Below are 13,513 nucleotides of genomic sequence, written 5' to 3'. Positions count from 1 at the left end.
TTGATTTTTTAGGGGCAGGTTTTTTTTTTTGCCTCAAGACATGATTTTCCCCCCCTCCCTTTCTCCATCTGTAGCCTGTCCTGTCTTACCAGGCATCTACCACTGTGAGGCTCTGTGAGGAGGCTGCTTTGCTAGCATGGGAAAGATTGCACGACAAGGACAAAACTATCAGTCAAGGACAATTCAGCAACATGCAGCAAAACGACCCTTTCTTTTTTTTCTCCCCAATTTTTTTTTTTTTTTTTTAAACGCATTTGTACAGAACTCATGATCACGACACGACGGACGGGTCGTGAATTTATCACTGATGTCTGAACTCAAACAAATCCAAGAATTACTGAACACTGCTACCAACAAACACACACACACACACACACACACACACAAGGAGGACGACAACACTTTACCAAGGACAACAGCAGCCTTACTTCATTACGGTTTATCTATAATCCAAAACAAAAAAAAAGAGAGAAACAAGCCTCCACCTTCCCCTTCTTCTAAACTGCACGCCTTCCCCTTCTTCTACAAGACTTTGAAAAAAAACAAAAAACTGCTGATTTCCTGGTGTATTACAGTGACAATGACTGACTGGGACCACGTTTCTCTCTTTTGATGGTAAAGTCTGTGGCTCCGGTCTTCGTTCTGCCCTGTGCCTCTCAGCATTCACGGTAGCACCGAGAGACTGCAAATCACAATCTGCTTCTTCTTCTATTTGTCTATTTGAAAGAAAACACTGTGTTAAAACATGGCACTAACCCTTTTAATACTTTCTGTTTTTTCTCCCCCCCTTCTTCTTCTTAAGACGCAAATAGGAAAAATAGTGGATTTTGTGATACTTTTTGATAGATGGGGGGGGGGGGGGGGGTCACGCAGGGCATGAATGCAACCATAGGAAAAAAAGTGTATTAAAGGTGCCATATGTAAGAATGTGGCCAAAAACGGTTACTACATTCAAAGTCAAAATACCTGTGGTTGCTCGGCAGCAGAAACTCTACTGACTGCAATGATTGGTAGACGGCGGTAGGTGGCGCCACATGCCAAAACATGATTTCAAAACATAAACATGATTTGCAGTCTGCAAAATATTTTTCTTAATGCAAATATTTTGGCTGTACTGTTGTTGGTGAGTTCAGTTTGTTATATGAACATTATTCCTGAGTCTCTGTGACATATTAGGAGGATTTTATGGCCAGTTGCTTTAGATTTATGACATAATGCACCTTTAACATTTCACAACTTAGATTATCTAAATAACGAACTAAAAAAAAACACATCCTCAATAAGATTTTATTCAACCCAAGTGTAATAACAAGCCTCGAGCCCAATTTAGCGCACACTTCCCAACACTGCATCCTATTATAGTGATTACACGGGGAGCTATCCTGCTTCACGCCAATTCCGAATTAGACACACGCACACGCAAAAGTATGTCACATGGAAATAAATAAAAAAAAGAAGGCGGACGAGCAGATTTTAATTCCACGACATATAAAGAGTAGAGTCTAAACGTTGCTCTGGTGTGATGTTAATGCCAATGGATTTGTTATGCTGAGAACGTGACACTATTTTAATTTGATTCATTTTGTTTTATTCTGTTGAAGAATCTTCCACTGCACTGTGACTGAGAAATGCTGGTTGTGGTAGTCCATGCATATCTGTGCGTGCCGTTTGCCTTGTTTCTCGTCTGTCCTCATGGGAGTTTTTTTGTGGGACTGTTGCCGTTCCATCACTGGGGCCACTTGTCCTTGTCTGTGTGTGTGCGCTATAGCTGTAGGAGACACGAGGGTTTTTTTTGCGTTCGCCTGCCGCGTCTGTGGAGACTGTTGAGATGTGTACCGGTGTGTGTGGCTGAATCACCGCCACTCTGTTTCCGACTGTTAGCTTCCACTGACGATGCATGTTTGGCAGTTGTGTTTCCTCGTACCTTTTCGATGCACTCGGCCTGAGCAGTCGTTGTATGTACTGTAGCAGTGTCTCGTCTTCCGCTCACTCATCTGCTTTTTGTGTTCTCCCCCTCTACGTTACACACAAGGACACAGCACTTTCATCATCATCATCATCATCATCATGCCTCGCCCACCGTCATTCCACTTTTGTCACTTGTACTGTATGTTCTTCCATTCTGTGTGTCACCAAGACGACGTGCTCTCGTACGGATGCACAATGGAAAAGCATTACACTTTAATGAGGAGCAGCTATTTTTAAAAGCAAGTTTTGGTGGCATGATATTGGCTGTGCATGTGTCGTTCTATTTTTTTTTTTAACATTGGTGTTTTCCTTGTGTAGCTCACCCCAGCGTTCAAGTTTCCGGATACCAAGCTGTGAGTTGAAGGGGAGCAGCCCATGTGAGTGTGTTTGCGTGTCTTGAGTTAGTGGGCAGAGCAGTGGATTCAGACAAAAAAAAGAAAAAAAAAGATAAAGAGAGGTAAGACTTTTGCAACGTGCAAGGCAAACATTTAGATCTCTGTTTAAAACCCTGCTCCTCCACTGCCCCCCCGATACAAACCCCAACACACAAGGCCGACCTGTTGTCCGACATCACTGGTCAAGTGTATTTCCCTGGCCTCCATGAGACTCTACAGATCTTGCCATGTAGGTACTGTAATGTTTAGACCATTTAATTGAGCATTTCTATTGATTCCGGTCTATCAAAGAAAGAGAAAGGTCACAAAAACAACGCAGAAAGTCGGGGGAGGGAAAGAAACTGTACCAGCATACGATGCTTTGCCTATGTTTGTGGACAAAGTGTGGTTCGTCAATGAGAAATGTGATCCTGTCTCAAATTTCAAAGCAATATTCTATATTAATGATATTAAATAATACAATGACAAAAAAAAAGAACCCCTTCTCGCGTCTGTTGTCAGCGCTGATTTTGTTTTATGGTTGAGTGATTAAAAAAAAAGAAAGAAAAGAAATATTACACCAGCTGTTTTCAAAAATGAAAGTGACAAATGTAACAATATAGTGTACGGTTATTATATACTCGTCTTGTTTCCCGCTTTAAATAGAGATCAGTGAGGCTCGGACCAGTGTTATGTTACAGTCAAGACACGGAGCTAAGTTTGCAGAATCCACAAAAACTAAATCTAAATATGAAAATATGTTTTACATCACCTAAACTTGCATATTAGACTCCCAATATATGCTTATGTCGAATATCAATATTTATATTGAGAATGAATCCAATTTATACAGATTTTTCCAGCAATTCTGCTCACAGGTGATGCTGATAACAGGAATCGGGGACATTTTGTATCCTTCAGATATACAGATTAATGATGATGATTTTGCCATATATTGATTGTCACAGAATTGCATTGTCATGGTTTTGCTGTATCATCATATTGAGTTGCCCTGAAATAGCTAGTTCTGTTCCATTTATGAAACGAGGAACACGGAGATGAAGACATGCAGTTTTTTAAAAATGCTTAGCTCTGTAAAAGTTAAGTTTTTTTCCCTGTATGAAAGAACACATTTTGCCTCGAGTTAAAGGAAACCACTGGTGACCGACTCCATTTCAGTACAATGTGAAAACAATTCAGGGTGAAACTAAAGGAGCGTTAATAACGACTCTCCGTCACAGCGACTCTGCATCAACTGTCCGACGCAGAGCAGACACTTCTTATATGTTTGTAACAACAGGCAGCGGACGACAAAAGTGTAAATATAAATGTTCTCTGCGATGATTTTAAAACGTACGGCACCTGGGTCAAGTCCAGTTTATATATATGTAAATGACTCCTGAGAATTTTTCACATTGTATCAGAAATTAATGGAAACCAGTTCTTTAAAACATTCACTTAGCCTTGCTGATGATGACTATTGTGAGGGGGAAACAAAAGAGTATATTTTTGGTTTGTGGGGAAGAAAAAAACAAAAAAACAAAACGTAAACCGAGAGCAAAAAAGTGCATAATGTGTTGGTTTAAGTTCTACAGCATGAAGATTAGAATGCAGCTACATATAACATCTTCAGTATTATTTACAAAGTGAAGTCTTTGGAAACCTGACAAACCCAGACAAACAATTCCAGATTTGTTCCCACTCCTGCGGCATTTTTTTTTTTCTTATTCACTGTTCCTCCTTGTCTTTGCTTTCACACAATCTAATGTTTGGTTGTTCAAATGTTCTGTAATACTTCTGATAATTAAGTACCTGTGTTTTACCAAACTGTAATAATAATAATAATAATATATATCTATAATAATCTGCCTTTTTTTTGGTGTTGTCGCCTGTAACATCTCACCACTGGGTTTGCTTTCCACATTCTCACTCACTGTATTTACATTCAAGTTCCATGTTTGATGCCGCACACGGCAGCTTATGTAAAAGGACACTTGAGGTTCGGCATCGTCACCCTAGCGTGAGTCGTCGCCGGGCGCCGTCGCCTCTTCTGGCGAGAACATGAGTTTCCTGAGGATCGGTGCGTAGAAGGGTCCGAAGACGGATCGATTGAAGTGGACAATTCTCTCGAAGGCTGTCGCCAGCTCAGCGAGCTCGGTGCTCACCAGCCTCAGAGGACCGGCCAACTGTACACTCCCTTTAGCAGCAGAGCCTCCTTGCAGCGTCGCCCGGAAGAAGCCCTCTGCCCTTTCTCCTGTGTTTGATCGAGAGGAAGAGGAGCAGATAGAAAAGGGGAGGAGAAGTCAGCTTTCTGCAGCAGCACGCTTTTGATTAAAAAAAAAAAAAAACAACCACGTGTGGACAGAGATAAACCAAAACTCAATGACATTATAACATGTGTTTATTCGGACGGAAATGAGAAAAATCTTGATGTGAATGAAGCTGCACAAAATAAAATACACTATTTCTAACCAAAATTACTTTTAAGCTTAAGTTTTTTTTTGTTTTTTTTGGCAATTAACCTGAATTTGTGTCATCTTAAAACTGTAGTACGTAACTTTTAGTCTGCTCAGTTTAGACAAAGGATGCAGAATATGGTAACACTTTAGATTAGGGAACACATATTCACCATAAACTAGGTGCTTACTAACATATATAAGTTACACACTAGCCCTTTATTAGTAATCATTAAGCATGTATAACACCTTATTCTACCTCTATTACGACATGAATTAAGATTTTTCCTACATAAGGAGTTAATATGTGCTTAATATTTAAAAGGGCTAGTATGCTACTTATATGCATGTTAGTAAGCACCTAGTTAATGGAGAATATATGGGCCTTAATATAAAGTGTTAGCCAGAATACAGAGGGTTAGGGAAGCTTGAATACATGCAAGACAGTGGGGTGCTCAGGACCAGGATTGAGAAAGCCTGATCTAAAGGCAAATATTAAAGTTAAAGGTCCCATATTATGCAAAATCAACTTTTTGTTATCATTTAAATCCATTTTGTGGTTCTCCTCAGTCTAAGTACAGGAGATAAAACACGCGAAGTTGACTTCCACTTTGTCTGTTAAACACGCGAGAGTGCTGGCGAGGGCAACGGTATCCGGAAACTGGAAGTCCGCAAAAAGTTCTATTCTTGGCTGCACAGTGCAGCACAGAGTTCTACACAAACTTCCAGCTTCAGAGGATTTATCTGTCCAGTGGATACATGTTATTTATGATGGCAATGTGCCTGCTAGAGCCTGCAAATCATCACTTTTGTAGCTGATGTCATTTCCTGTGCCTTAAGTTTACTTTTCTTTTTTTTAAGGTGGACCTAAAGAGATACTACTTAACCGAGCTTTCTGAACAGGGCTGTTTTGTCAGGGTGATTGAACTGCTGTGGTGCTTCATCCTTATGGTATTTTGACCAAAGCATGTCACAGACATGTTCATTAGGACACCAGGGAGCTAGGTTAACTTGGAGAAATAGGGTATAATATGGGACATTTAAATACATGCAGAGACAACACGTAGAATAGCTCAGAAATAAACACATGGGAATCTGAATGTAAAAAGTGGATTTGTAGCTTGAGTGAATCATTTGTGGAGCCTGGTTGCTCTCCTCTCCTGACCTATGAGTGTGCGGACAGTGTTGTTGTGCCTCCACAGGTCCGATATTTGTCCCCTCAGCAGATCTTGTCTCTGCAGCGACAGCGCCGCTTCTCCCCGGCTGCTCAGCGCCTCGTTCACCTGCTGCACCACCGTCTCCCCGAGCCCCAGCAGCGCCCCCTTCAGGTCAGCCTCCCTGCAAGCACCAGAAAATGCCATTAAGACAAATTACCCCTTCATTAGAAGTAGATTAGGTCACAGGCAATTTGTCAGCCACGTTGAGTTTTGGTACTCACAGAAGTCAATAAAAAAGGTTCTAATAACATCCAGAGGTGTAGATGAAATAAAATCACATTTTAATAAAGGTGATTAGGGAAGAAATGACCTGTGCGCCATTATATAGCAGTTCTGATCAGAAGTGTGAAGAGACGTTGAATATCACAAGCTGCTGTCTCACTCGCATCTCTCCACTAATCATGACTGGGCTTCTCTCGTACAGAAAGAATGAGGTTAGCTGGAAGCCGCTCTGACAGGCTTCTTGGCTCCTGTCACCTCCCTTCTCCCCAATCACCTGTTCTCCTTGACAGCCAGTACACGCATCAGCACGTCCTCCTCTTACCTGGTGTGACTGCCCTCCAGCAGGGCAGCGACGGTCTGCCTGAGTTTACCTACAAACCCCCGCAGGGAGAAAACCACGTCCCCGCACTGAGCGTGGGTCAGGAGCAACACGGACACCTCCAGCACCAGCACGCCGAGCCGCTGACACAGAGCGTCCAGGCGGGATCGGTCCATCAGGGCAGTCTGTGGAGAAGATAGATCCGGGTCAAAGGTCACACGGTTAATCCTGGCGAACAACTCTCCAAAGATAAAAAAAACAATGGTAACCCTTTCTTTTACCAGGTTTTTACCTGGTAAATTCATAGTAACACAAAAGTGTTATTAGGTAATAAAGCATTATTGGTAATAACTACTGGTGATAAGTAGGAAAATAAAGCGAATCTACAGCGGAAATACTAGGTATTCATCTGGTAAATTATATTATTGTGTATTAAATTGTATAATACAGGGGTTCTCAAAGTTTTGGTACCTGAGGGCCAATTTAGGAACCCAACATTAGACTGAGGGCAGCCAAAGGGAAAAAAAGGGGAAAATAAGATAAATAAATACCATTTGTAATAATTCTAATGACCATATTGCAGTTCTACAGTTTACACTTATTGGTCTGTATCCAGTAATGTCCAATAAACATTTAACAAGCTTAGTAGCTCCTGGGTTAAAACGATCAACTGTGATTCATTGCGGGCCTCCAGAAATGTTTCTGCGGGCCGCCATTGGCCTGGGGGCCGCACTTTGAAAACCCCTGGTATAATAAGTACACACTATTAGCATTAGTTAAGAATGAATAAATATTGAATTCATCATTGAAATATCAGTCAAATCCTAAAAAGTGTGGTGTGTTGATGCAGCCGACCTCTGGATATTTCTGGTCCTGTGCGTCCCAGTTTAGCAGACGCATGTAGGCGCGGTTGAGGACAGCTGTGACGCTGACGACACTTCGGCTTTCAGGAGCAGAATATTCACACTGAGCTCTGGTGACAGACGCCTCCTCTGCCACTGCTGCATCAAGCCAGGCAGAGGTTTTATCCAGAAAATCTGAGTAAAAAAGGAAAATAACAAAGCCAGAAGACAGTAAATGAAAACCAATATGATAAACAACTTTATTGCACCACTATAATAATTCTGGATTAAATTCTGGGTTAAATTCTGATTGAAATGAAAAGTGGAATGCTCATCAGTCATACATTTACAAATTCACATGTATTATCACTCACACATGAGCAGTCAGGACAGAGATTTAAACACACCAAAGTGACATTGTTGTTCACACTCACCCGGCTGCTTGTCCAGAATCTGCTGGAATTTCACCCTCTCATAGTGCACGGCCTGCTGCAGCAGGTGAGGCCTCAAACTCTGGATGGTGAAGTTAACCATGTCGGTCTTCATCAGCTCCAAGACGCGGAAGATGTTCCTGAAGGAAGAGACAGAGCAGACTACTCATACACAGAGAAATAGAACGTGAAAAGAAAGTAAACATTTTGAGCAATAAACTTCTTTTCATGATAGGTTTGAGCATGAAGACCGGAAATATAAAGAGAACTTTACATGACAAAGATCTGACACGGGTGAAATAACCTGATCGTCAGACATCTGATCTGCTCCTCACCTCAGGAGCTCCACAGGCTCCTTGAGTTCTCGGAGCGCTCTGACCTCCGCGTCACGCACTGGCGCACACAAAGACCCCATGGTGTTGATGATGTACCCGGCCAGTCTGTGAAGGTCCAGAATGCCATGGTTGACCTCCTGGTTGATCAGATCCATGTCAAGGACTTCGTCCAACTGGGATTTCAGTCTGACGTGACCAGGCAGGAGCAGGGACTGAAGCATCTGATGATAGGACACATGAACATACAGGAAGTTCCAGTTTGTTCTTCTTGGATTATAGAGTCATTATTAGAGTCCATCTTATACCGCTTCACACAAAGAGACAGGAAGATGTTTAGTCTAATGATATGGTACTTACTTAAACTTACTAAATTGCTGTCAATTAAATACTTGCAGTACTTACAATAATATGAGCAGTAGTGGAATAGGGTGTTTTGATGCTTCAGCTGAGAATTTCATCAATACATTTTTCAGATCTTGTGCTTCCTCAAATTGGAGTCCCGAATTCATGTATAAAGTTTGGTTTCGATACATGAAAGCATTCCTGATATATGAGCTAACATCCTGTTTGGTGGCTGTGACCGCAGGGTCTCTGCAGGTTTCAACAAGTCAAATTTAGTTACTACTTTAGTTCCGTGTTGTATTTATGTTATCGCATCCTCAAAATAGAAACATTTTAAAGCGAGACTGAAGATGATGCCTGTTTAAAATAAAAGTAACGTTAATAGATTTTTTTGCCTTTCAGCAAGCACACTTATTAAACTCTCGGAAAATGACATTACTATCCCAAAATTTTTTTTTTATTTATCGTCCGATTCACTCAAATCGGAAGTGGCGAGATGCAATTAAAATGGCCGACCTGCGAGGAAGAGCAGGAGGATACAACAGAGAAAATAAGAAGATTGCAAAGATAAGTGGGGAAATTAATATATCCGTAGGTGGAATTGCGTGAGGGATAACGACTGCTGGGAAATTGCATCGTCTGCCGCCGTGTTTTCTGTGCTGGGCACGGCAGAGTCTATGATCTCAAACAGCACGACTCCGGAAGAAAACCGCATGAGGGACGAGAGGCTGTGGAGAACACGGAGAGGGAGCCCCTCCTAAAGATCCTTCATTATTGCTGTTTTGCACAGTTTGAAGTGAAGTTTGCACACAGAGAAGATTATTTGTATTTAAAAAGGTTTGCTCTCCTTTCAAAACACTGAATCGTAGCGGAGTTGACAACATTTCTGCAACACAGAAGCTAAGTCTATACGCACATACAGTTCATGAACATACATGAACATTGTCCAACCACCTGTGTTATTTGGCTAATTTTGCATTGTCGGTGAACAGAAAGTGAAAGTGAAGATGTGTCTGCTTTAGAGCAGCAGCGAAGAGTCTTCACACGATGTGAGGAGAAGACAAGCTGACAATAACTGGCTGCAAAAACATTTCAATATCAATCAATGATATGTATGAGAGAGAGAGAGCATTAGCTATCGTTGGCTGTTTTATCCAAAAATCTATATTTTAATGCATCACCACTATAGAGCCTTGATTATTTTCTCCTCTGGTTGAGATGCTTTTGAGAGGCATACTGAGGCTTTTGTAGGTTTCTAAATAATAGTTGAAGCTCGCTGTGCTTGAGTAACCACTCCGGCAACCCATGAGTCGCAGCCCTCAGGTGAAAATGTATTTTGTGAATATACTGGCTGCACCATATTACCTAACCCAGTATCAACTATAATGTCAGAACCATTTTGATTTTGATCAGATTGTTGGAATACAAAAGATACTCTGCAACTCACGACTATTTTCTCGATTAATCATTTGGTCCATAAAATGATTCAGTTTTAATGATTTCTTTGTTATGTGGAGCAAAGAAATTAAGAAAATATTCACATTTAAGAAGCTCAAACAATCTGTTTTAATCATGAAAAAAGCTTCAAACTGATTATCGAAATAGATGACGATTAATTGTTTCAGCTCCATTTTCAATAAAAGAATAATGGAAAGTCATAATGAAGTTGTGTGCTGGTTATTCAACATATTATTCAAGTGTTCAAAGCATCAACTTGTGTTTTTAGACTTTTTAGTGCCATCTAAGGTTCTGTGTGATTGAAAGCCTGACTTACTGTCTTGACCTCCTGTAGCAGAACAACAGCCTGAGTGTAGTTGGGAGGGTGACTGTTCAGCTGCTCCTGGAGACTGTCCCAGAACGCTCTGTGAACGATCTGCGTCACTCTGCCCTCCAGACTACGGAGAGGAAGGAAAAAAAGAAAAAGAAAAGGTGACTGAACCAACAAATTATTTTGGACACAATCACGACCATTAAGTTGTGGCGGACAGTTTTATTTTCCTTGCCTGTCTGTGCGAGGCATCTTGGGGGTGAAGCAGAGGTCACCGTTCACTATTATCTCGTGTGCCAGGCTCAAGTTGGAAACACAATTTCCCAGCTCCATCAGACTGGATAATGAGGCCGTGGGTGGGCTCCCTGACACCACAGAGAGGACACAGACACAGACACACACACACACACACACACACACATACAAATAATTAAAAGTGCCACAGTGGTAATAATTCAATCACTACTGGTTTGTGAACATGCACCAAAACAGTAACAGACACTGGAAAAACATAGGAAATGTATTGTTGGACATGCCTCTAATAAGATAAGATATTCCTTTATTAGTCCCACAGCAGCAAAGCCAGTAAATATAAAGAATATAAATAATAATAATAATAACATGCATTTCGACATGTGTGAAAGTACAATATAAAGATATTAACAATTCACAAGAAATAATCCATTATTCTCACACAAGTATGCGAGTTCTGCTTGCCGCTCTAGTTCTCCTTAATTATTCCTTTTCCACTCCACCTCTTTTTCTAATACGTTTCTTAAAGAACACTTTACATGACATGACATTAAAATCAAAGGGCTTCGTCACATAAAATAGCAAGGCTTGGAGCGCCATCACACACACTGTAACATAAAGCAACACACACACAAAGGGAAAAAAGCTTGTACCTAATTTACTTAGCTCCTTAAAGCCAGGGTAATTAGCCGTGTTAATAAATGACATTTATACAGAAACGCAATCACAAAGCAGTCACTAATTTACTCAAAGGTCCTGTGTGAACACACTCTTTAGGTTCCAGTCTAAGTCTTTAAGCATCAGGTGGCAATTATACAATCATAATGGTTCCTGAGTGAGCCAAAGAACAATAACGTTCACAATAATAAGGCTCCTTCATACCTGTAGGAGAGTCCAGTTTTTCCAGACAGGGCAGGTCAGCGGGGAAATCATCAGACACCTTGTCTCCTTGTTGTGACATGACTATAAATATCTAAACATTTTAAACACACAGTGGTTAATAAACACAAAAACACTTAATAAAATGTATCATTTTCTGTTAAAAGTTACCTTGAAAAGGAACCAATAATCTTACTTAATTATCATTCAACCCTTGGCAATCAGAACCAAAACAGCAAAAGAATTACACATATTATGATTTTTTAAGTCGTTTGTTCAGCAAAATTAGATATATATATATATATATATATATAAACACACACACACACACACACATACATATATACGTATATTATATATATTTATAAACATATATTATATTATAATTATATTATCAAACAAAAAAAGAAAAAACATACCTGTGTCGAAATATGAAGAATTAAACGCACATACATATATATGTTTTTTACATAAATACATACACACATATACGTATATTGTATACACATATATACATACGTATATTATATATATTTATAAACATATATTATATTATAATTATATTATTAAACAAAAAAAGAAAGAACATACCTGTGTTCAAATATGAAGAAATTAAACGCAGCGTACGAAAATAACAAGTCACTGTAAAATTGTACGGTTTAAAATCCACAAACATGAAGGTGAAGTTTTAAACCCGGGCTAAACCATTCTCGCGGACACGCGGGGGGAAATGTAGGAAGACCAAGAAATAAACAATTAGACAACTTTCCAGCATATAGTAGAATCGGTTATTGCTCGGCACACATCGGGTGAAGTGCTAACACGCGTAATAACGGGAAGTTTGCGCGTTTGTGAGAACAAAACACTTACAAATGTGGTAGTTTGCGGTGGTCCGCTCCGTTCTTTGAATCAAAACAATGGCCGCGTCAGAGTCAGCTCCTGTTCGCCCCGCCCTCACCGTGTCACTCACTGATTTTGAAAAACTCAGCTGTTCTAGATCATTCTTCGTGTGTTTCCGGGTAAGTAAAGTAAGTATGAGACACAATGCTGCGTCTATGTTAACTCCAACAAACTAGTAACTTCTAGAAGCAACAGAACCGAAAATCGTTGTACAGGGCCGGCCCAAGCCTCCATGGGGTCCTAAGCAAATTTAGATTTTGGGGCCCTCTGTTACTGACAATAATAACGATTATTGATCATTCACACACCTACTTTAATAAAGGTATTCTACTTATTCTACTCTGTCACGAATACAAATACACTTGTAAAACTAAATGTGAGAACTTTTTGTTTGACACAAGATTTGCAAATTTACAGAAAAATCTTTCTATTAATGTTTGGCAAAATCAGCAACTCCCCCTACTGGCGACACAGAGAATCAATACATAAAACCAAAGGGTTTATAAATAAAATAATAAGATATTAAGGTCTGAAAATGTAAAAATGTGCACAATCTCTGGAGGGAATTCAAAATACACTCCTGTAATACAAAGATTTGACTTATATACGTAAAAAACACAGCATTAAATAAAATAAACAAATACTTCAATAATAATCTAAATCAATAAAGGCACCCGGAACAAGGTCATAAAAATGGTTTATAAATAAAATATAAAGTTAAATAATCACATCTGTGAAAAAGCTTTGGTAAAAATGGGTAGAAAAATTCTCAATATACTACAGCAATCCAAACTTTTTTTTTTTGAGTTAATTGCTCTTGGGGGCCCTCTAGTGGTCAGGGGGCCCTAAGAAGCGGCTTAGTTCGCGTATGCCTTGGGCCGGCCTGTGGTGGTCAGTATGGATATTAAAGCCGTTCATACTTCACTTACCTACATGTTCTTTCACGGCATCTGCAAAAGCATTTGTGTTATACATCTCTGAAATACAGTCCTCGTGCAATACGATAATCAATACACCAGGTCATATATAGATATTTTACTGATCAAATTAAGGTGCTCTAAACTGGCAGGGCGTCAAAGTTACCTGACCAAAGAAGAGGGAGTTCACAGCAGGATAATAATGGAGAAAACTGTCCCACCCCATCCTGCACTTTTTAACTTTTCACAGACGTGATGTATCGCTGTATGTTGTCTTGCAATATATTGACC

The 13,513-nt window shown here is 40.0% G+C and overlaps 1 protein-coding gene across 1 annotated transcript; it reads right to left on the bottom strand.

The window, feature by feature from the left end:
* Positions 1-1,525: 1,525 nt before the first annotated feature.
* LOC310930051 (T-complex protein 11-like protein 2) lies at positions 1,526-11,620 on the bottom strand. The gene is made up of 10 exons (XM_083892945.1): positions 11,577-11,620; positions 11,409-11,499; positions 10,510-10,639; positions 10,281-10,401; positions 8,165-8,385; positions 7,833-7,969; positions 7,412-7,593; positions 6,560-6,741; positions 5,964-6,136; positions 1,526-4,596 (listed from the first exon to the last, which is right to left on the bottom strand). The coding sequence occupies exons 2-10, from the start codon at positions 11,485-11,487 to the stop codon at positions 4,358-4,360; spliced, it is 1,464 nt and encodes a 487-aa protein (XP_083749071.1). The 5' UTR covers positions 11,488-11,499; positions 11,577-11,620; the 3' UTR covers positions 1,526-4,357.
* Between the last annotated feature and the right edge of the window lie 1,893 nt (positions 11,621-13,513).

This window comes from Microchirus variegatus (genome assembly GCF_963457635.1).
Source record: "Microchirus variegatus genome assembly, chromosome: 7".
NCBI lineage: Eukaryota > Metazoa > Chordata > Actinopteri > Pleuronectiformes > Soleidae > Microchirus > Microchirus variegatus.
Note: the sequence above shows the minus strand (reverse complement) of the source record. Positions and strands in the feature narration are given on the sequence as shown.